At 41.9% G+C, this 24,400-nt stretch overlaps 2 protein-coding genes across 2 annotated transcripts; one reads left to right on the forward strand and one right to left on the reverse strand.

Annotated features, from left to right (window-relative positions):
- Nucleotides 1-10,891: 10,891 nt before the first annotated feature.
- Nucleotides 10,892-16,551, forward strand: LOC141647699 (putative CoA ligase CCL12). Its single transcript, XM_074455997.1, has 13 exons — nt 10,892-11,593; nt 11,692-11,951; nt 12,050-12,251; nt 12,553-12,593; nt 13,128-13,256; nt 14,252-14,325; nt 14,555-14,775; nt 14,945-15,039; nt 15,124-15,340; nt 15,447-15,572; nt 15,673-15,771; nt 15,870-16,076; nt 16,165-16,551. The coding sequence occupies exons 1-13, from the start codon at nt 11,210-11,212 to the stop codon at nt 16,282-16,284; spliced, it is 2,175 nt and encodes a 724-aa protein (XP_074312098.1). The 5' UTR covers nt 10,892-11,209; the 3' UTR covers nt 16,285-16,551.
- A 357-nt stretch (nt 16,552-16,908) lies between these two features.
- LOC141647700 (BI1-like protein) lies at nt 16,909-20,446 on the reverse strand. Its single transcript, XM_074455998.1, has 4 exons — nt 19,836-20,446; nt 18,616-18,729; nt 17,450-17,607; nt 16,909-17,365 (listed from the first exon to the last, which is right to left on the reverse strand). Exons 1-4 carry the CDS (start codon nt 20,239-20,241, stop codon nt 17,159-17,161), a joined length of 885 nt encoding a protein of 294 aa, XP_074312099.1. The 5' UTR covers nt 20,242-20,446; the 3' UTR covers nt 16,909-17,158.
- Between the last annotated feature and the right edge of the window lie 3,954 nt (nt 20,447-24,400).

Here is a 24,400-nt window from a genome sequence, read left to right on the forward strand (position 1 = left end):
GGTAGGGTCGTATTTGTATTCCCACGTTCTTGCGGTTTTGAAATTGAGTGAGCATTTCGAGGACCTCTTCTTTAGTGGGTTTGTACCCTAACCCGAGTGGTATCCTTTTTGAGTTGCCTTCTTTGTAGGGTACAAAGGTGTTTCTTCGGATAGGATTCAAAGGCATTCCCAGGAAGTATCCCTGAGATTTGAATATGTGGTTGACCACTAAATTAGAGTAGGGATTGAAGTACAAGGGTGCCAACTCGCTTTCTATGACGTTTATGCTATGGAAGCCCCCAAGTTCATATACTGGATCCGCGAGTACTTAGTTACTTGACCTCTTTTTTATTACCGCTTTGATGGGTGACGAAGTGATCGTCACCACTTTACCATCTAGTGGGATCTTGATCTTCTGGTGGAGGGTGGATGTTACCGCTTTGGAAGCGTGAATCCAAGGTCTTCCCAGAAGTATATTAAAGGATGCTTCAATGTCCACTATTTGGAAGTTAACCTTTCGTTCAATCGGCCCTGTGGCTATGGTAAGGTTAACTAGTCCTACCACTTTTCATCGTGTACCATCATATGCGCGAACACCTTGGTTGGTAGGGGTCCAATCCGACTCTTTCATGCCTAATTTATATGCCATTTTCAAGGGTATGACGTTGACTGCCGAGCCATCATCTACCAAAGTCATTGGCACATTCTTCTTCAAGCAAATGACAGTGATGTAAAGAGCCAAGTTGTGATTAGCGCCAAAAGGTGGTAAATCTTCATCCAAGAAAGTAACAGGGTTACTTAGCTTAGGTGACTCTTGGAAGACCAAGTTGACCACGTCATCGGGTGTGGAGTTATGTGCCACATTTAGTTTGGCCAAGGCTTGCAGTAAAGCTTGGCGATGTGGGAACGAGCTTGCAACTAGTTGCGACCGAAAGATCGCCTTTGTCTTCTGTAGTTGCTTTAGCAAATGGTCAGTAGAGGTATCTTCGTTATCATTCGGCGTGACGACGTTGGTATTGGTGATTGGACCATTTGCTATGGGACCATTTTGAGAAACATTTTGGTATGGATGCCCTGAACTAGTAAGGTGGTCTACATCTTGGTCCTCACTGTTTTGGACTATTTCCTCACTGACTTTAACTAGGTAGTGTTCGGTGAGGTATTTATCTTCATCATTGTCGGCTCATACTCCATTGACAGTAGCAAGTTCTTTCAATCTCATGATCTCGGCCTCCAATTGGATAATTTGGTCGATTAATTCATCAACCACGACTACTACTTCTTGCATTGTAGCATTTCGAGAGAGATTTAGTGGCGCACGTTCTTTGGGTGTTGCATTTGGATCACGTAGGGTTGCCACTACACTTTCAAATTCTGAAACCTGCCTATTCACACTCTTTGCCCATGCTATAAAGTCGGTGATGGTAGGGGAAATGGTAGAGTAGTTCCCTTCATCTTCTATTGCATGGATCTCATCTTCGACTGGAGAAATGAGGTGTGAACAATCTAAGGTAGATTCTTCACTTGTAATCATCAGAACTCCAAGAGGATTCTGAGTATTGTTAGGTTTGCCTCCAGGCGGTATTGGTAGGCAACCGTCTTCAATCATGTCTTGAAGTACATGTTTTAGCTTGTAGCATTTTTCTGTGTCATGTCCCTTACCTCTGTGATATTCGCAGTATGAATTTTCGTCCCAGGACTTGGATTTCTTTTCTGGTTCAGGTGTAGGGCCTATGGGTTGAAGCTTACCCTGTTTCATCAATCTCTTCAGAGCATTGGAGTATGTATCCCCAATATTTGTGAACTTTCTTTGTGGGATACTCTTCTTTGATGGTTCGAGAAGGTTAACCTCATCAGTCTTGCTAGTAGAGCCGTAAGAACGACTTGTTGAACCTTGATATCCACGACCTACCGTTTTGGACAAGAGCCCTTTACGGATGTCATCTTCGATCCTTGTTCCTAGTACGGTTAAGTCCTTGAAGGTCTTAATGTTTTGGTACCTCAAATGACTTGCATAAATGGGCTTTAAATTGTCCACGAATTTCTCCACGAGGGTAGCTTCATCTGGACGTTCGACAAGTTGGGTACTAGTCTTCCTCCACCTACTTAGGAAGTCGGTGAAGCCTTCTTTATCATTTTGGGTAAGAACCTCTAAGGTGCGCATATTGACTTAGATCTCGGCATTGTCCGCATATTGCTTAGCAAACTCGATCGCGGCATCATCCCATGTGGCAATCTTCTTGTGTTCTAGGGAATAGAACCATTGTTTCGGGATGGTGTCAAGAGATGAAGGAAAGATCCTTAAGAACATCTCGGGTTTAATGCCTTTGATAGACATGTAATCCTTGAAAGCACGGATATGGTTCAAAGGGTTTTCATGCCCCTTGAATTTCGGGATATCCGTCATGTTGAAGTTGGTTGGCAATTTGGAACTCACGGCCTCATACTTGCGATTGTTTTCCCTATAAATATCATCCCCTTTGAGGTACATCAGTTGTTCCTCCAAGTATTAGAGTCGTTTTTCAGCTGCAATTGGATCTACGGGAGGGTTGACCTCTTGTGCTCCCACAAAAGGTGGAGGATTTTCATTCACGAAGTCATTCACAACTTCATGGAGTATTTCATTTTCTGCAGGAGGCAACCTAGTTTCTACAGCAATAATTCGACCCTCGATCGTGTTGATGTGATCATTCACTAGGTCTTGGCTAGTTTGGAGACGAGCGAGCGCGGCTAGGATTAGATCATTACCATTCGGTGGTTGTCCATTGACACTTGCGTGACTAGTTCCAGGCATCTTGAAAAACTGGATATGAGATCGACGACGAATCAAAACACGATCGACCATTCTAGCACACTTACTCAAAAAATGGTTTGACTTGTGAAGTGGGAGTGTGCCACTTGTGTCAAGTGAGGTTTGAAGAAATGACAAGGTTTGGAAATGTTGGTCCTAGTCAACTATAGTGTAGTTGTAGGAGTGGACTCGAAGCGAGGTTTTGAAATGGGCTTTGAGGCCCGAATTTTGACTCGACAATTGGACAGAGTTTTGACTGGTTTTGCGCTAATATTGGCCTATTTTCGAAAATTTTACATTTTGAAAGAGGTTTTGATTTTTTACAAAATTCGTCATGGTTTCGTTTAGAAAATGGTGATCACATATTATACAAGCATTTATACAGGCATTATAATGGTATGCTGAGTGCATTTAAAAGGGTTTTGGTTTAAAGGGTGGGTTGTCATACCGAACAATCAAACCCGGGGTCTATGGAGAGGCTCGTACCAAACAGGAGTAAGGCCGATTCCTAGTCCATTTCCTCGAGTAGTGAAAGCCCTTGATACAAACAAGAGTAAGCACCATGGTATGGTTGACGCCAATCACTATCCATCCTTAGGCCCAAATAGGAGTTTGGGCCGTCTAGACGGGACGATTGGTCGAATGGGTTGGGTTGGGCCTAGGAAGGCCGAATAAACGATCTAGGAAGACCGAGTTATGAAAGCCAACAACTGTCTTGTACAAACTATTCCCTAACCTTGTTCAAGTTTCACCCTAGCTACATGTAAGTGTATTAATCCCCAGCGGAGTCGCCAAACTGTGGACGCGGGCCCACGGGGGTCGCTCGGGAGGAAAGCGAGCAAGCTTTTGCATTTGTGGAGTCGCCACCAATTTATTGTGAAAAATTGGAAACCGTTCGAATACCTCGCGTCATGTCAAGACACAAAGTAGTGACATAGACACTAAGAACTCGTTACCCTTAGCATTCTATGTCTAGAATGACTCTCGTGGATGCCAATGAACACGGATGTTCACAGAGATCTGGAGTAAGGGGTGAGGGTACGTATTAGGAAGCTCTTTTGATCGAACACCTAATCCCGCCCGCCTCGATAGCGGCCTCTACTAATGATTAGGGAAAATTGTCTATACTCGATATGTTGAAGGTTATATGCATGCAATGCAACATCCATTAGATTAATCCTAGCATGTGAGAATTAACTAAGTCGGTGAACACGTAATTTAGCACTCATTAGGTCGAAACATGATTTAGAATTAATTACATGTGAGAACAAGTAATAAATCATTCAATACGATAAATAAATAAATGCAATAATTAAAATTACAATAATTACAATGGGTTAAATGATTTACGTCGAAAATACATTTAAAACGGATGGTTTTAAAAAAGAAAGGAAAAATAAATTAACGAACAGATTAGCGGTGATAATACGAGTAATAGTAGATTAATACGTAAGCTAATAAACTATGTCAAAGCAGAAATGGGAGTTCAGAGACAGAACTCAACCCGGAACAGGCGCAGCAGAGCTGCGTCCTTTGGAAGAGGCGCAACAAACGCTGCGTCTGTTCCTGAGTTCAGTTCTGGCTGTGAAGCCGGAATTGCAAATTGTTAATATTCATTGGTGATTTAAGGATCAATTAATAATATTTGACTCGGAAGAAGTGATTTAACGTATTATTTACATATGATTGGGTCATAAAAACAATAAAACATGGATAAAATTAATTAGGACAAATCAATAAAAAGGTTAATTACAGGATTAATGATACAAATTAACAAACTAATCAAATTAATTAGGTTAATTAGGTTTATTAATGACGAACTAATGATGGCAATGACAATAAACATGTAACACCCCCATACTCCAAGTGCCTTACCAGGACCACTCAGGTATGAAGACATTACCATCTCGGTCGCCCGAGGTATGATAATCAAATAGACAAAACAGAAACAACGTTTAATTATAAATGCTTTAGCGAAGAGTTACAATCCTCAAACCAAACTGAAAGTACAATACATATTCCCAAACTATCTGTTCTCAACTGAAATGTAAATAAATGCTAAACTACAGCGGAAGACTCTATCATCATGTCGTGGTCATCCCGCCTATCCCAGTACTCATCTCTATACTGTTCAATATCCGCTCACCATCCCCGAATGGATCACCGCAGGTTTACAAAACAACACCGGGGTCAGTACTAATCACACAATCAATATAGATAACAACAATAAGATAAACAGACAGCTGAACTGTCACACACACACACACACCATCAACCAATCCCCATCATCTCAATATCGACCGTCCTTTGGACCGGACCACCGCCGATGGGGGACCGCAGCCGTTCCCACCTAAGCCCCGCTCATCATACCGAGCGATAACCCTGTCCATTAATGTGCACATCCCCTTCCGTGGCGGGTTCCACGAAGGGCGAAACTAGGGCGTGAAGTCACTCCCGCAAGTGACCCCACTCAGCCGAGAACGCATCTCGAGAACCATCAACAACAATCACAACCACAAACACAATACAATCACCATATCAAACAACTAACTACAGCACATCACCATTATCCCATTATGGGACTAATACTGAGTAGGAAATCCTACCTGGAAAGCACAACAGTCAGACGGTATCAACAGCTGAGTCAAAAAGCCTCTTCTACGAACCCTCCTCCTATCATATAACACATAAAGGCTACACATCACATACTACCCATAAAAACCCCCAATCTCTAAATTAGGGTTTAACCAAAACAAGGGAAAAACAATAAAAAGGGTACGTAGATCTTACCCTTGACGCAAGGAACTTAACGATACGAATTACGACAAGAACTGACCGTCTGAACTCCGGGAATTGCTAAGAATGCGATTAGGAAGATGAACTTGATGCTTTCTCTCTTAAACAGGGTTTTAGGTTTTGTAAAAGTGATTTAAAACAATGACGGCTATGTTTAATACCTTAATCGCATAATTAACAAAACCCGAGAAAACTCCCCGTATAACCGGACACTCGATCGAGTACCCAAGGTACTCGATCGAGTACCCCCTTACTCGATCGAGTACCCCAGCTACTCGATCGAGTACCCAACAGGTCAGAAACTATTTTATTTCGCAACTTACCCTTACTCGACAGAGTAAGGGCTACTCGATAGAGTACCCCAAGACTTATAAATACGGAGTATTACAAAACAGATGAAAATATATCAATGAATGAATTTCAGAGACTCAATATTGATGAATCAAACCTCTAAAAACCCGAATTGATTTCAATGACGAAAACCCGCAAATATGAATTATGAGGGATTTAAGTCGGGATTTAAAAGATGAATTAAATATTGATGATTTACATGTTAAAATTGTTATGTTAAAAATTATCGTGTTAATGAACATGAACAATTAAAAACAAAACAAACAGACGAACAAAAGACGAAGGAAGAAGAAAGGAAGCAGGAACTGCGGCAACCTCAGGAAGAGGCGCAGTAGATGCTACGTCCCTTCGAAGAGGCGCAACAGTTGCTGCGTCCTTTCTCGACGTTTGTCTCCTGTTAATCCGTAAAAAAGGTTTAAAACAAGGTTTTATAAATCGGTTTTGAATGTGTTTTCGACGTAAACCTTACAATAATAATTACAAAAATAAAGTACAATAATAAAAGAAGGGATTTACACCCTCAGACTTACATGTTTGATGAAACGAGATTGACTAAGTTAACGTTTAGTGATGCTCGACTCGAATGTACGACGAAAGTGCCCTCTAAGAGGAAAACGAACAAGATTGTTAAAGTTGATTGATGTGGAGTTGGTCAAATTGGTCGGTCATGCAAAACGAGGCTGGTACTCAGAAGGATACGAGCTTACGTGGTCGAAAGTTCAAGCACGTAGACGCCAAAAAGCAAGAGCGTGGTCTTAGAATGCAAAGGGAGAAGAGAAGGGCGGACACTCGCGTGAGAAATATGAGGAACGAACGTCTCTATTTATACTAATCACATGAATGAATTAGGGTTTCGGAGAAACTTTGGAAGTGAATCTCGAAAAGATTTGAAAATACGCAGAAAGGAACTGGGGAAGAGGTGCAGCAGCCACTGCGTCTCTTGGAAGAGGCGCAGCACCTGTTGCGTCCTTTCCCAAGTGGTTTCCTCCTGCGGAAGAAAGATTTTCGCGTTTCTATTATGGAATTGCGGTTTGATCTCAATTTCCTTAATATTTTATATAATATTTCCGGTATATAATTTGCCAAAGAGATTAAAAGATTGAAAATATGGAATAGAAACATCCGGAATATTCCAGAATATTCTGACTCGGCATTTTAAACGGTTATTAGAAAATGAAGACGGTTTTTGACCCGGACTCCAAATGTACTCTAATTACTGTCAAAACGACCGTATCGGCGCGTAGATGACGACTATGAGGTAGACAAAAGTGTTTGAGCTATCACTTGACGATAAACTTACGAACTGTCATAAATCGTTCCACGTACCAAACATGCGGCCCAATCATCACCGGGTGGCTTGCGGGAGGTGCAGAAATGAGGTATCTACAACTGGTACAAAAAATAAGTAAAGAGTAAGCAATAAAATGAGACACAGATATTTATACGTGAAAAACCCTGGAAATAAGGGAAAAAACCACGGGCACCAAGGCAGGAGGGATTTTCACTATAGTTTTATGTATCCTGACAGGGAATAAATGTGGCAGGCTACTAATAATGTGTAAGAATGTATGTAGAATTGATTAGAGTGTGTACAACAAGTGAGTGTAAGTGAGTAAGTAATTCATTTTTGCATGTCTTCTTTTCCGTTTCTATTTATAGTGGTCTTCAATGATCTTAACGGCTCCTCCCAACGTCAATATGGACATTGCTAATTAATAGGCCTTATGCCCTATTAATCCGGATGTGGACTTCTTCCTCTAACCATATTTTGTTCACGTTCTTAGTCTTGGTTGGTAGCTTTTCCATTTTTGTAGGCTTGTAGAATTGGTCATCCATGAAAGTAGGAGCTGTCTTCCTATGCCCTGACCATTGCTTGATGGGTGTCAGTTGTATTTAATCATGCTAGGCATATACTTCTTCTGGGCAGGCAGGATATGGACCCCTGACCTGCTCTCTCCTCCTGGCTGGTGTCAGTATCTGTGGTGGATGCTTGGTTTTGGGTTGCCCCTGCCTGAGTTGGCCTGATAGTTGTCGCCTGACATTTGTCTGATCAGGTAGGACAAATCTTGGCTCAACAATTGCCTCTTATCTCCTTATTTCCATTGGATTTGGCCAGGAATGAGGAGATAAAAAATCGGGCCAGGCAAAAATGTGAGAGTCTTACCGAAGAAGAGTTTGAGTTCTATTCAACTTCCTAACGGCTAGTGTCCATTAAATGAGGTAGGTTCATCAAACCCTAGGAGAGTCATGATTAAACTCATCCACTTGTGTTATCCGTTAGCTTGATTTGTGCCTATAAATTGACTTGAGCCGTCAATTGTTCTTTTCCTCACTTTCATTCTTCTAATTTTCCAAACTTTTCTTCTTCTTTCTTTGATTACTTTGCAAGATAAAACCCTGTTTCAATAAACTTCATATTTAATCAAAAAATGGCTGGCGGAAGAAGGAGAACTGCTGCACCAAAAACTGCTGAGACTGAGCAACCTCCTCCTTTCATTATAGATGGCCCAATTCCTTTGTGTGCACAATTCGATTGTATTCGCATTTTCGCTCCGCTTTAATTTGTCAACCTTTTCACTTAATTTTAGTACACAAATTTTTCATTTGTGACGGGCTTATCCGTCACAAGCTTACGACGAATCAAATACTATCTATGTGGGATAGATAAGACAAGGTAGAGTGCCTAGGGAGTAGCAAACTGTTTTGTCTTATCTATCCACATGAGTAGTACTTAACTCATCGCAAGCTTATGACGGATTTGACCATCACAAGGGAAACTTGCTGATTTTAGTACCTGCAGCAAAAATAAATAAATAAAGAAGCGCTACCAAATTCTCAAGAAAAAGTAATTATTCTAACTTATTGTGATAAAAACTAACAATTTTAAATTATTAATGAAATGAGCTTTTTAACGATTAAAGCACACACACTCAAGTCAAATAAAAGGTAAAAGTTCGAGTAAAATGACACTAAAATGATACTCTCTTCATTCAACTCCAAATACAACATGGTCCCATTACACACAGGGGCTGCTAAGAGCAGGTGCGGGCTGAGCGAGCGAACTGGGCCTCCAAAATCATGGGCCTCATTTTCGTCTAAAATATCAAAATAATACTAATATAGTAATTAACCCTATGTTTCCAGCAATAAGAGTCTGATAACGCTTTGGTCAAAGATTGTTTAATTTGCCTTATTAGGCTCTGTTTGGCAAAACTACCTGAAAAGGTAGCTGAAACCTGAAAAAGTAGCTGAAAACTGAAAAGCTAACTGAAACCTGAAAAGGTAACTGATAAAGTAGCTGAAAATTAGGAGCTGATAAGGTAACTGATTATATAAAAATGTGTTTGGCAAACTAGCTGAAAAGGTAGCTGATTTTGGTAAAATGACGTAAAAGGATATGAAAACTATATAATATTATAGAATAAAAGGGTACAAAATGGAAAATAAGTCATTTCAGGTACCTGGTTTCTCAAATGCTACATGAGGTAGCATTTCATTTTAGGTACCTTATTTGACCAAATAAGCTACTTGCCAAACACTTGCAAAAAAATCAGGTAGCTGAAATTTTGGTCAAATAAGCTACTTTGGTCAAATAAGCTACCTGAAATGTCGTGCCAAACGGAGCCTTACTTTTGTTTGTTTTATCTCTTTTGGTTAACGGAGTATATGTAACGAGGGCCTCCGTTTCATTATTGCACGGGGCCTCCAAATTATACGAGACGCCCCTGATTACACATTTGTTAATGCAAGATTTGTAACGTAAATATCTTCAATTTTACGTTATAAAAAAAATAGAAATGTTTGATATTCTAATTATATTTACGATTAAACAAGATCCCACATGAATATATTTTCTCTTACATAGTATATTGTAAGGAATATCGGAATATTCTTTTCGAACATGAATAGTGTCAAAATATGAGATGTATTTGAAGTTGAAAGGAGGAAGTACTTAAGCATTTTATTAATTATATGGTTGTTGTAAGGATAAAGTGGTGTAAATATTGCCAGAAATAGAAATGGATCCATTGAATTGGATTGTTCAAAAATAAAAAGTGGGTACATTGAATTGAATAGGAGGGAGTATTTCTTTAAAGTCGAGGGTATTTGTTAGAAATGTGAAAGACATAGACCTGTCAAACGAATCAGTCGGGTCGGGTTCCGGTCGGGTCTTTCATTGATTTCGGGTTAATTCGGGTCGGATCAGGTCATTTCGGGTTTGTTTCAGGTTGGTTGGTCGGTCTCTTTCGTGTCAAGGGGGTCAGGTTATTTTGGATTTTTGGGTAAGTTCATTTTTGGGTCAATGAATAAGCGAGAAAAAGTCATTTCAAGTCATTTCGGTTCAATTAGAGTTATGTTTTGTCGGGTTATATTCGGGTTGAGTTGTTTCGGATCGGGTCATTTTCGGGTCGGGTCAGTTACGGGTCAAGAAAGCTCGAGTAATTTCTGGGTGGGTCGGGTCAATTCGGGTTACAAGGTATATTCGGGTGATGTAATTCGGGTTAATTTCGAATCTCAGGCCAGCCTTTCAGATGGGGTTGCGGTCTTGCTTAAAACAGTGTTATCCGTCTTAAGTTTAAGACGGGTCAAATATCACGTCATATAGGACAAATTTTTTACCCTTACCAATGCATTATGTTTTTATTCTATTAAGCTCACTATATTTGACTCACGGGTCGGGTCGTTTGGTTCACTACTTAGGAATGGAATGGATTGGAATGAGAAACCATAGGAGTATGGGGTTCCAATTCCATACCTTCCAAAACATGTTTGGTTCATTAGAAAAATAAACATGAAGGAATGAAGTTTGAATCCATGGGGAGGAGGTGGGTATGGGATTCCAAGGGGTTGGGGTGGAATGAGAATCCATCAGGATTCTAACTCCATTCCAAAACACCCCAACCAAACACTAGAATGACTAAAATTCATTCCATTCCATTCCAAACCTCCCAACCAAACACCCCCTAAGGGGATAAACAAAAATTTGCGAAAAAAGAAGGGTAACCATAAATAAAGAGCTACGGAGTAAATTGTAGTGGGAGACGGGGATTTTGCTGCACTGGCCCTCCAAGTGCCTTTCCAACAGCTTTAATTTGATACAGTAGGGTCCACCTGCTTAGTCGAAATGCAAAGAAATTGCGTGTCCCCGTACATTTACAGCGTTAATTTATGGGGACCCAAAAAGAATATGGTTGTTGACTTGTTGGTGAAAGCCCCCAACTAGTAGCTATTAGCCTATTAGCTAATGTAATATCTATACTTGACAGTTGACACAAGGAGTGAATTACAAAAATGGGAGGAAGAGAGCTGAAGGACGAGATGCTAGTTGCAGCGGGTATGTCGAAAGACGAAGCAGACGAGTTAATAAAGGTAGTGAAGCAGTTGGAGGGTGAGGGTGAATTGGAAGTGTGGCGTGAAGTGGTGTCTCGAAAGCTGCTGAGACCTCATCACCCACACGCGCTTCACCAGCTCGTCTACTACACCCTCTTCTGTAATTGGGATTCCGATCGTTTTGGCCATCCTCCTTTATATTGGTTCCCTTCTCAATACGAATCCAGATACACAAATCTGGGTCGCTTAATGGAAGCTAATGCCCCAAGACTTTTAGGCAAATCATACCAGGATCCCATTTCTAGTTTTTCCACATTTCACAACTTCTCTGTTCACAATCCTGAGGTCAATAGCTGTCTGCTGTTGTTCTTCTGCCAATCTGTTATTCAGCTTTCTAGCTTTTTTTATTTTATTATGAGTATCGTCTTTGTTTTGCCTCTCAGATATACTGGGCCTTGGTTCTTAAGGAGCTGTCAGTTTGGTTCCACCGTCCCCCAAGCTGCATTCTTGATGTCACTCATCACTCCAAACCTGGAGGAACTTGGTTTCCAGGCGCACTTCTCAATATTGCCGAGTCTTGTTTACTGCCTACCGCTCATCCTCGCAAAATGGATCACACTGTAGCTATCATTTGGCAACAGGAAGACTCCCATCATTCCTCTCTCAATCACTTGACTTTTAAACAACTACGTCAACAAGTCATGTATTGCCCTCACTCACTCACTCACTCACTTGCCTAATTACTAATTCCTCTCGTTTTTTTTTTTGTATCCCCTTTCACATATGCAATGCTCTTCACAGGCTAGTTGCCAATGCTTTGGACTCTACATTTCATAAGGGTGACGCCATTGCTATTGACATGCCAATGACTGTAAACGCTGTCATCATATACCTCGCTGTCATACTTTCTGGTCGTATTGTTGTATCTATTGCTGATAGTTTTGCAGCACCCGAAATAGCTGCTCGTTTGCATATTTCACAGGCAAAGGCTATCTTTACTCAGGTTATCCCTTGTACTTTCTTATGCTACTCTGCCATTTTCATCCTTGCTCTTATTCCAATTTTATTTTCATCTAAACAAGTATCCTGAATGGAAGGCCTAATAATCTGCCTAATCATTGTTACAAGTTATGGATATATTTTTTAGACGTCTCCAAAATAATTTTCCCGTTATGTCTTTTATCTGACAACTTATGTTTACTCTATTGGTTTCCTCGTTCAATGCTTCTCAATTTCATCGTTGTTTATTTAAAATAAACTTTTTTTCCTAATCAGCCTATTCTGCATCGTCACTCTGATTACAGGATATAATCATAAGAGGAGGTCGTAAATTCCCATTATATAGGTAATATACACAGTCACTCTCGCCCTTACATTTTTCTCCTTTCCTTTTCAACTCCATTGTGTGATAATTGATTCTGATTCTTAATGCGATATGTCTCTATACTTCTCATCGAGACTCCACATGCCAATGACGAGGTATAATGGAGAGGCTGTTTATAGGATGGTGCCATTATTTGATATATACTCCAAAGGTGTCATTATTTTCTTTTTTCACAAAGCTTTTGTATAGTGTGAAATAGAGAGAACGTCATTGAGAAGCCTGTTACCAAGGGTTTGTATTCGCATGGTTGAGCTTAGCCGACAATTTTGAAAGCATTAACTCCTAAAACATCCTATCTTTGCGGGCTTATGCAGATTGGATTATTAAATGTAATGGTAATTGCATTTCAAATGCGAGGTAATTTGTTTTTTAGACATCTATCGTATGCAAATGTTGCAACCTCTACTTTCAATGGGACCTTTTTCACCTCTATCTTGTCCACGGTTGCTAACATAGTTCATTTGAGTATAATCATAATTATCTTTTCCTTTATAGTCGAGTGGTAGAAGCCGCTCCTGCGATTGCTATTGTGGTTCCAGCTGTTGGAGAAATCACAGACGTACCATTAAGGAAACACGACATACCATGGAAAGATTTTCTTGCACGTGCTGCTCATGTTACGAGGTAATATACATAGCAATGGTGTAAAGCTTGTTGTAACAAGTTCTATGACTAACTTGCACAATTAGATCATTCTTATTCTATAATATTCAAAGCGCTTAGGAAGCTTTAGTTTGTCTTTTAAACAGTACTTAATTAGCTCTAGTAGGCGTCTTTTCAATCTATTTAGTTTTTGACATGGGAGGAAGAAGGAATCGGCAGAACTCTGTCCTCTAATAGATGAGCCAACAGAATTTGGGTTTAAATAGTTAAATGGCAAATGAAATGTTTTTTTATCTACTGAAAGACGGGGGTAGCTAAGCACGGCTTGTGTGATATTCTAGGCTTTAAGTTTTACTCCCAACATATTCTTCTTATAAGAATTTGAAATCATCTTATTGATAAATGAATTGTATACAAAATTCAGCATTATACAAGGATATATTAAGGGTGTGTTTGGATTGAGTGATTTGGAGGGAAAAGAAAGGGAGGGAGAGTAGGGGATTTAAAATCCCTTATTTGGATAGCAAATGAGGGTGGAGGGAAATGGAGGGGGAGAGATTTGGAGGGATCCATTTTCCGTCCTCCAAGCCTAATCAAAATCTCTCCACAATAGACAAGATTTGGAGGGAAATTGTATCCAAACAATCAAACTCCATTGCCCCTCCCCTTCCCTTCTCTCCCTTTCCCTTCCCTCCTTCCCCCTCCTCTCTCTTTCCCTCCACTTTTGCTATCCAAACACACCCTAAGAGTTTAAACAATGATTACAAGTAGTATTCAAGATGATAATGGGAAGGCAAGATGTGAAACGAATGGCTTTTATGAGTCGTGTCAGGCTTCAACCGGATTCTTTTCCTTAACACTTTTCTGGCTGAGGTTAAGACTTCTCAGGGCTCTGCCATACAATAGTCTGAACTCTATTGAATTGGTCTTCAACCAATGCGCTGCTACAACCCCGTTAAAATTTACTGTACTTTGCCTTGTGGTTGGGAACTAATTGTTGTTACTTTTTCTAACAGACCGGATTACTACTCTACAGTGTACCTGCCAGGGGATTCTATTACCAATATACTTTTCTCATCGGGGACTACTGGTAATGAGATAAGAGTATTATAGTAGGGCACATTTCCACATCATCTGAACTTTATACTGCACATGCTTTAGATTCATGTATGAACTACAGGGAAATATGCTTGATTTCTTTCTACATCAACCTTCCTTCCCTCTCTATTGACTTTATTTTATGCAACTAAGAGTCTTAAGACCCACGTTTTAGTGGGTTCTGCTGAATCTGTCAATTTCATAAAATTTACTTGATCAAGGGGACCCAAAGGCTGTACCATGGACACAACTTTCTCCAATTCGAGCTGCCGCTGATTCATGGGCGCATTTGGATATTCAAGTTGGAGATGTAATGTGTTGGCCAACAAATTTAGGATGGGTGGTGGGACCAATGGTTCTCTATGGTTGCTTTTTGGCCGGTGCGACTCTTGCTCTTTATCATGGCTCGCCTCTTGGAAGAGGTTTTGGGAAATTTATTCAGGTGCGGATTCTAGGAATTCCAAATTGTGATACTAATATTTATTGAAACCTAATCTATTCTAGGGTATAACTAATTAACTATAACTCAATAAGAATAGGAGGATGAGTGAAGTGGTGACTGCAAAGTACTCATGTCACTCACTGAACTTCGTTAATGTTACTCATTTTAGGATGCAAGGGTGACTATCCTGGGTACCGTACCGAGCCTTGTGAAAACTTGGAAAAATAGCAACTGCATGGATGGCCTAGATTGGACAAAATTGAGGTAATATGAAAGCTCAAGTGTCTTGGTTGCTAAGGTCACTTTTTACGCCTAGAACCTAAACGGTCTAGGCATGGACCTGCACAGATTGTTTGCCTCCAGTGGAGAGGCCTCCAACACGGATGATGACCTTTGGCTTTCATCAAGGGCTTATTATAAACCAATCATTGAATGTTGCGGTGGGACAGAACTAGCAGGAGCTTATGCCCAGGGCAGTCTTCTGCAACCCCAAGCCTTTGGATCATTCAGTACTTCAGCTATGACAACAGGACTACTTATCCTTGATGAACATAGAAATCCATATGTAAGATACTACATATGGTTAATAATGCGTCTTTTTATAAGCCAACAAAATCTCGAGTACTGAACTAATGGCTTATCTATGAAACTATCATATATGTTTGTTACAGCCAGATGATGAGGCCTGTGAGGGTGAAATGGCATTGTTACCACTACTTATGGGAGCTTCAGACAGATTACTCAATGCAGATCATCAGGAGGTTTACTTTAAAGGAATGCCAATGTACAAAGGAATGGTATTCTTCTGTCTCAGCATTTTTCAAGTGCATAGCATATTTTCATTTAAAAGTTAGTGTAACAGATCATGTAACTGAGCATATCAGTATACACGTGCAGCCCCTAAGGAGACATGGAGATATAGTAAAAAGAAGTGCCGCAGGGTATCTTACTGTACTGGGAAGGGCTGATGATACCATGAATCTTGGAGGTATAAAGGTACGGTTATTGTTATTATGTCAAGGTTGGACTTGAGGAAAAACAATGCGAGTATGTTGTAATCGGTGATATTAGAAGAGTGTGATTATATTTTGCAGACAAGTAGCATTGAGATAGAGAGGGTTTGCGATCAGGCAGATGAAGGTGTGGTGGAGACTGCAGCAATTGGTGTGACACCACCCGATGGTGGTCCCGAAATGCTTATAATATATGTGGTTCTCAAGGACGCAGCGTCTAGTGACCCCGAAAAGCTGAGGGTGCTCTTCTCCAAAGCCATTCAACGTAGCCTTAATCCTCTGTTTAAGGTGGCATAATGTTGAGCTTTTAGTTAGTTGATTGTGTGGGAGGATTTATTATTGATACCAACAGACTTATCCTACTATTGAATGGCAGGTGAGCTTAGTGAAATGTGTCTCCGAGCTTCCAAGGAATGCCTCAAACAAGTTGCTCAGGCGCGTGTTAAGAGATGAGATGAAGAAACAGCTCTCTATGCATAGTAGGAGTCCGATTTAATATACAAAACAATTGTTATTTTGTTTCTAACTAACTCATCAAGTTGACATCCAAAAAGAGACACAATTGCTTGTTGCCTCTCTGATCGTGGTGTTGTTACGGTGTTAGCTAGACCTTGGTCTCAACCTTGTTTCAAGCTGATCTTGATCCGGGAATGTCTTTCTTATACATGTAATCCATCCTATAGTGACTATTTAGCAATCTGGAAGGTTTACATTGTAGACATCACAAGGTGCCGCACTACAAAATAAATATTACTTTCCATCCTATAGTGACTAGTTGGCAATCCTTTCTCATCCCACGAGCCTCCTACACAAGCTTCAAATGGGTTTTCCCCTAGCATATCTATCAAGATCCAAGACTACATCCCTGTGCAATACCAACTCATTCCACGACACAGAACTACAGAAGTCAGCATCCATCTCCTTGGATTGTTTCACCACCCGAAAATGTGCTGCGTTTATAATGAAATACTCCCTCCGACTCAACAAGTCCTTCATGTTGTCATTCATCAGTGAAAAAGTATTTTAATCAAACGTGAAGAATAAACAATGTATCCATAGAATGGCTGCATACAAATTAGAACATTAAAAAAAAAAAAAAGGATCATAATTTGAAACCAGATGAGAACGAGGAACAAATCATACTTTTCGAGCTGCTAAACGTGGAATACTTCCTGTGTACGATGATAGCAGAAGGGTTCAAGAATACTACACAAACATGAGAAGAAAAGACAATACTAAGGGTTACCCCCACTAAGTTATGTTGTTGCATCACCTGTGAACCATGTCTACTAAACTAACAAATTCTGGCGCACATACATTTACTGATACGCAAGTCATCATAATAAGAGGCCTTTAGCTGAAAACAGGAACTAATTGTCCCCCTGCCTCAACATACGCAAGATGGTCAGGAAGAGGTTCAAGATATCCAGGTAGAGCGTCACTGATGCCCAGATATGCTCATCGTAGCTGAACCTTTTGATCAGGTTATCTGTGTCATAAACAATGTAGCCTGAGAATACGATTGCACTAAATCCACCATAGATTAGAACTGATGTGGATCCTAGCGGGAAGAACGCCTGCAACATATTATTTAAAGTCAGCTTTGGGTTATAAACCTCATACACAATTAATGTCCTTTACGAAAGGGAAAAAAATCTGACCTGCAGGAGTCCAGCGACAATGATGCCAACAAGGCTACCAAACAAAATAGGCCCAAGAAAGCTGAAGTCCTTTCCCTTCTTAGCAGCCCAAAACGTGTAACCCGTGAGTGAGCTGACAACTGCTGCAGTTAAGATCAATGCCTCGAGCACAATTTTTCCTGCATGAATCAAATATTCAAATGTGCAAAAGTGAATCCAAAATAACTAAATCTTACTTTAAAAGTGAATAAACTCGGAAAGTGAACAAAAGTGGCCTGCTTTTGGATCATCCTAAGCAGGCCCTCTGAGTCAGTATATAGACATTTCTAGCTTCCAAGTAGAGTAGTATTCCGAAGACATTCAATCGGAGCTATAACAATGTTGTATCAACCAACAAAGTCTTGGCCCAGTTGTAACTTGTAGGGATTCAGCTCCTGTGTATCACAGCTTCGAACCCTTCCCTCGTATTCTATTGTCCTTTGTGCCTTTTCTTACAAAAGTTTCAGGAGTTTATTTTGGTACTGCTGATACATTGCTCAATTACTTATTTTGGTGACATAATGAAAAAGTGACATCATTATTCTCTGAGTGTTGTTATTTGGCTAACATTTGGAAAAAGGTGGTTGTGCTGCAAGAGTTCACTCATATGCCAGTGTATACTAGCCCCTTCTTACGATGAAGCGATTTGGAGGGAAAGGTAGGGGCACAATAATTTATTTTGTTTGCATAGTTGGGTTAAACGGATTCGGATGATTATTTATGTTAGTGGACGACAAACCATGTTGGGACTAACACTCTGTTCTTGTTGGTGTTGTTGGATAGTTGGGCTAAAGAGAAGTGAGATATCCATAACATCATCCACTGCCCCTGTTCCCTCCGGGCTCCCGACTCTCGCAGTCCAACTTACCTCACGTCCCCTCCTAAATATGCATCCAAACAAGCTATAAGGCTGAATAGACCATCTTAAAATAGAAGTCTGCTGCTGGTATATTACTTAAGAGTGTCTAAAACTATCAGAAAATACTCAGAGATGAAGCCACTGATGTGTTACTTTTACTAAAGAGATTAACTCTGGATCTCGTTTGAAGAGCGGCCATTATCCCTGGGTTTAAGTTTACTTGTGACTAGTGAGGGTTTAGGTTTAAGTTCACCTTCAAAAAAAGAAAAATGTCTGTTTGCAAACGTACCGTCAGTGTTAGCACAAGACACTCCAACTGTGAGACTCAAGCAAGCTGTGAATAACCCTAGGAATATTAAGTTGTGCGGATGCCTTTGCTGGTAGATATACAAAGGCCATAACACTGCACCAAAAGAACATGGTAATTGGTATCAGTTAATAAGCATTCACCAATAATAGTTAACAAAACGCGCGAACCAGAGATGTACAATTACAAGATAGCCAAAAAGAGGAGCTCAAACAAAATCAAGATTCTTTTCACTAGGACTATAAAAAGATTAAAAGCATGAAGTGAAACGTAAGAGTAAATGAATCAAATAATACAACAAAAAAAAAAAAGTAAACTCAAACAACTTCGTCCACATGGATTAAAAAACTCAAGAGACTAATCTAGCAGCCAAAAAATTCAATGAGGCTTCTGCTAGAGTCCATCATATAAACACCTGTTCTATACTCCCTGACCAAAATGCCAGAGCGCAAAAATGATTCGCAATTCTTGCCCTAACCATCGCTAAAATAACCGCAGAACTTCACTCCTAAAGAAAACTATCATCTCAAAAACTTGAAGAATGCAAACTAATTGAGGATGATTCTCTGAACTAATGCGACCAATTCCAATAAGCTAATCTTAGTAAAGTCGTCCACCGACAATTTGCTAACTTATTACCTTTGATTAACCAGTGAGGTAATTAGGCAGTTGTTTTTTTCTAGTGCTGCACTTTACCAAGAACTGGAAATCTGTTCCAAATTTTTCCGAACCAATTTCAAGCAGATGGACTTCCCTGTGAATCAATTTTTCCGAACCTTGCGTTGATAATGAGACAACCACTCACGTTCTATCAAAAAACGTCTTAAATCACTAAAAACAACTACTGAAAAAAAAAAATTACCCTATTGTTGAAGTGAAACAAGAAAAGATTTTCTGGTTATTTCGTCGCTATGATAAAAGCTTATATCCAAGTTCCAACATGGCATTAATGGAGACGAATCAGTAGACACAATGAAAATTTAACCCAAGAAGAGAGAATTTGAGTATTGTGCATTTCAATGAGAGCAGAAATAATGTGAAGAAAACAACCTAGTTGATTCAATAATCTGCTCCCAAATTGAAAGGAAAGCTAATATTTCAACAAATTCCCTAATTATAGGTTGTTTGAAACCAATCAAATCCAACATGAAAATAAGGAAAGACAATTAAAAGAATAAAAAAAAACGATGGTAGAAACATACAGAAGAAAGGCAAAACGGCGAAAAAGAGAAGAAGGCCAGAATTGTTGCGAAGGGTGTCATTAATGGGAGTATAGAGGACGGTGACGAGAGAGACGAGGGTGGTCAAGATGAGTTGAGCAGATAGAATTCCATAAACTTTGCGAATGAAACCCCAACGAAGTTGGTTTTCGCCATAGCCTAAACCAGGGTAAAGCACTTCTCCTTCTTCTATATCTCCCTTCATCATCTTCACGTTTGTTGATGATGATGATGATGATGATGAAGATGAAGCTGCTGTATACATTTTTGCAATGGATTCTGTTAATCTAGATTTTGGATGATTTGATTTATGTTTGTTGAGAATTGAGAATGAAATAGAGCGTAGCGGAATGGTTAACGCAATTTCTGGAATATGCTGTACATACATACGTATCACTGTATCAGCCTATTCCTTTGTTTCGGGTTTATTCTACTTACATTTTCAGCTTACATGTCAGTTGCTTCGGCTTTCGCAGTTTTCTAGACTCTTACTGGTTTTCTAGTACTACATGCAACTTGCAACTTGCAACTTGCAACTTGCAACTTGCAAGTGATGCAACCTAACAGCACCGACACGCTACACATACACATTTTGTACAAAATTTTTGTCCACAAGCCAACAGTTACGTGACATGTGATAAGCCATAGTTAGCTAGCTTAGATTAATTTAGGTTTAGGTTAGTCATTTTACATATATAGTTAATTAATGGATTTTTTTGTCAAAAACAACCTTATATTTAGGGGTATTTTTAAAAGATTCTTCATTAGGGTGTAATTCGGAGCGAGATATTCGTTACCACCCCGTTCTTGTAGAATGATGTCCTTGGTTGAATCCTTCTTGTCTTTATCGTTCCTCTCGGCCTCTCTTGCAACAATGAACGAAGGCGAGGGCTTGGCTTTGTGCCAAGCGTACTCACTCCGACGCTCAAGTCGGTAACTTAGGGGATAAGTTGTTCCTTGGCTAAATGTATGTTGTAGAGAGATAAGGAAGATTATACCAGATGAATAGTGTTTCTTAGGTTAAGTTGTGGATGCTTTCCTCAATGAAGGTTGAGGAGTATTTATAGACTTTCACCTTTTGTCACGTAGTGGCCAAGTGGCTAAGTGGCTAGCAGGTGGAAAGACCGTTCTACCCCTCGGCCGAGGGACCTATGGCGGCCGGCGAGCCCTGTTGACTCACCGCCGAGGGGTCTTGGATGTGAGTACGCGGGTATGTGCCCCGGCCGGCAAGTTGCCATGCCGAGACCAGCCGACAGCCGATGGGTGCATCGGCTAGGTCGCCTAAGCCGTTGACTTTCTTTGTGGATATCTTTGACCTTGCTCAATATATTGACTTGGTCGGCGGTGCGAATATGCCCCATCAATTTGCCCCAGCGTAGCCTATGCCGTGGTATGGGCTCGATGTACGTTTGAGCGTATATTCTGCGCAAGTAATTTGTAAAAAATTTTCGCAGATCGGCTTCTTCTGCGGCGGCTTCTTTTACCTCGGCCTGGTCTTTTCTTAGGCCGTACCATATCCCCCTCCGCATGGATGCGTAAAGGGCATCCGATGTGGAAAAGAAAGTGACGCTGGCCGAGACCAGGGTTGAGAGAGCCGGTTGTTTTTGATTGCCCCCGGCCGGCGCTACTTAGCTTGGTTGATCATGTGGCCGGCGGAGAACGGATGCTTGGGAATTTGTTGAGGAAGGTGAATAGGCGGAGAGATACGAATGGGCGTGTTGAAGACGCTTGGTCACTGTTGCATTGATTGACGTTCGATTTCGTTGCAACGATTGACATCTCGTGGTTGCATGTCCGACACGTGTCCGCACGCCGATTGGTTGACGCTTCATGGGGTGCATTCTCCGATTGGTCCTTCTTCATGGGCTTTTCCCTATAAATAGGGCCGTTATTCCGTGAAATTGGTCACCAATTTCATTCTCCAAAATTTTCCTCTCTAAACTTTCAAGGGTTTCATTGTCTTCTAATTTTCAGAGTTGTTACTCCGACGAGTGTTTTTCTTCAAGGTAAACAAACAAACTTTCCAACTTCTTAACTTTGTAAGTTTTTATTGTAAACATATCTTTCGCGATGCCGGGCCTAGTAAACCGGCGCCGGGGGTTCCCCGTCGCGTTTTGATGAGGAGGAGAAGTTGGACGCCCTCCCGATAAGGCACGGGGGCCCTAGGTCTCCTTCTCCTGAAGTCGATCCTCGGATTTTGGAGGAATGGGAGGATGACTCTGATGTCGATGATGACGCAGACGATTTTGGTGATGATGCTGAAAAGGCTCGTCCCAAAGAGGGGAGGCAGTACGTTATGGATCACGGTGACGTCTGCAAGGTACGCGTTGACCGAGCTTGGACCCATAAGTTGGCCAGTTGTTCCGGTGAGACATTTTTCGAGGGCCATTTCTTCTTTGGCAGGGGATACAAGATTGTTATCCCTGAGGAGGGTCAGGCCGTCTGTTGCCCTCCGCCGGGCCATACCGGCGTATACATGCGACACTTGGAGTACGGGCTCCGGTTTCCGCTGAATGAGTACGTCATGGCCATCATTAAAGCTATGAACGTCGCTGTGGCCCAACTGCATCCGTTGGCCATGAGGACGATAGTCGGCTTTGTGTGGCTTTGTCTCTTCAAGGGGGAGGCCCCGACGGTGAATTTATTCCGCCGGCTTCATTATCTCCAGCCGTCAATCTCTGGCCGCGTCGGTTGGTACAGTGTGCACATGGAGAAAGGTTATGTCTCTGTTGACAAACTTACTTCTTGCAAAGACGGAGAGATCGGTGGGTGTATGTTAAGGTGCCGGATGACTATCCGCTGCCCCTCTCCTTTCAAAGACCAAGTGAATTTGCGGTGTGAGACTAAGGCGGAGCATGACAGATGGGTCAGCCGGAAGAAGCTCAAGATGGATGCCAGCAAGGTCCTTCTTAAAGAGGATGAGAAGCTGGCGATGAGGCTTTTTGAGGCGGACAAGGGTGGGGTGCCGAAAAAATGGATTCCCCCAACGCAGATCATTCTTCAGGATGAGCCGCTCTGCCATGTCGGCCTCATACCGGCCCTAGCACAGGGTGAGTGGGGTCGGTATGAGGCCCATCACCGCTCTTAATGTTCCTGTTTTTCGAACTTCGATTTATTTCTTCTACTTAATTCTTGCTTTTATTTCTTTCGCAGACTACTTTGGACCGGATTTGTCTGAGGATATCCTCCGGAGAATGGGGCTGCACAAAGACAAAACCGTTGCTAACTTGCATCCCAAGGCTCTGACCCATGACCGTAGGACGTCGCCGAATGATCTTATGGACCAGCAGCTGAAAAGTTTGAATGTGGTGGAGGCCCAGGCGAAGGTTGTAAGCAACATGCCGCGCCACACGCGAAAAACAAAGCCTTCGGCGGTGATGGCGTCGACATCGGCTCCGCCTTCCATCCCCCCTGTTCAGAAGGAGACGGTGGAGATCGTTTATATCTCCAATGGGGATGACTCCGATGGGGAGGAGGGGTCGCCCCTTGTCCGTAAAAGAAAGCAGACAGCCTTTACCGCTGCCGTTGCTCCTGCTGCTAACGAGGAAATGCGTCCTTCGGCCAAGAAGGCCAAGCACGGTATTGATCTATCCGGTGGCTCAGATTTAGCCGGTTCATCAGGCGCTGCTGATGACAGGCTCTTCGGCATGTCTATGTATGTTGATACTGATGCTCTCTTTTTTTATTTTGTAGATCAGCCGCTGTCGGCCGCCGCTCTTGTTGAGCAGCAAGTGGAGGAGAACCCCGCGCAGGCTGGTGATCAGAACGTCGCCATTGACTCTTCATCCCAGAAGGTTTCCCTTTCCCGACCGCAGTGGTGATCGAAACGTCGCCACCGGCTCTTCATCCCGAAGGCTTCCCCTCTCGCCTTGTAGCGGAAAGCGCGAGGTTGATCAAGAGGCGGTGAGGTGGAACGAGCGACCGGTGCTCGTATCATGGAGCGGGGAGAAGGCCGTGGCTCAATCCGCTTTTGAGCTTAATGCCACTAAGAAGGTGGCCGCGAAGGCGAAGCAGGATCTTCTCAATGAGCAGAGGCTTAGGGGGAGGCCGAGGAGGCGCTCTTGGGCCGAGAGAAAGCTCGGGGAGGACGCTGAAAAGGAGGTCCTTCTTTGAGAGAGCCAAGGCCGAGACTGCTGCGGCCGAAGTTGAAAAAGCTGCCGCCGGCGAAGTGTGACCTCGTTCGAGGCACGCCGACCTCTATTTCCAGCAGAGGAATGAATTCGGGGAACGGTTTCGAGATCCGGGGAAGGTGATTCGGAGCAAGGAGGCCATCATCAGGCAAAAGGAGGACGACATTGAGATGCTCCAAACCAAAATGCTCCCCGACATGTGCTCCGATTCGGGATCCGGCGAAGCAGTACTGCCGGGGGAAGCAATTGAGGAGCTTTTCCCTCTTGAAGGTTCCTTTCCGTGGAGCAAATTCGACGAGTTGTTTGACGACAAGCTCGAAGCTAAGGAGAAGGTCGTGGAGGAGAAGGCCAAGGAGGCGGTGAGGGTGAAGATAGAGCAAGAGGCGGCCGAGGAGGCAGCTCTTCTTGCCGAGAAGG

Source organism: Silene latifolia, chromosome 3, assembly GCF_048544455.1.
Source record: "Silene latifolia isolate original U9 population chromosome 3, ASM4854445v1, whole genome shotgun sequence".
Lineage (NCBI taxonomy): Eukaryota > Viridiplantae > Streptophyta > Magnoliopsida > Caryophyllales > Caryophyllaceae > Silene > Silene latifolia.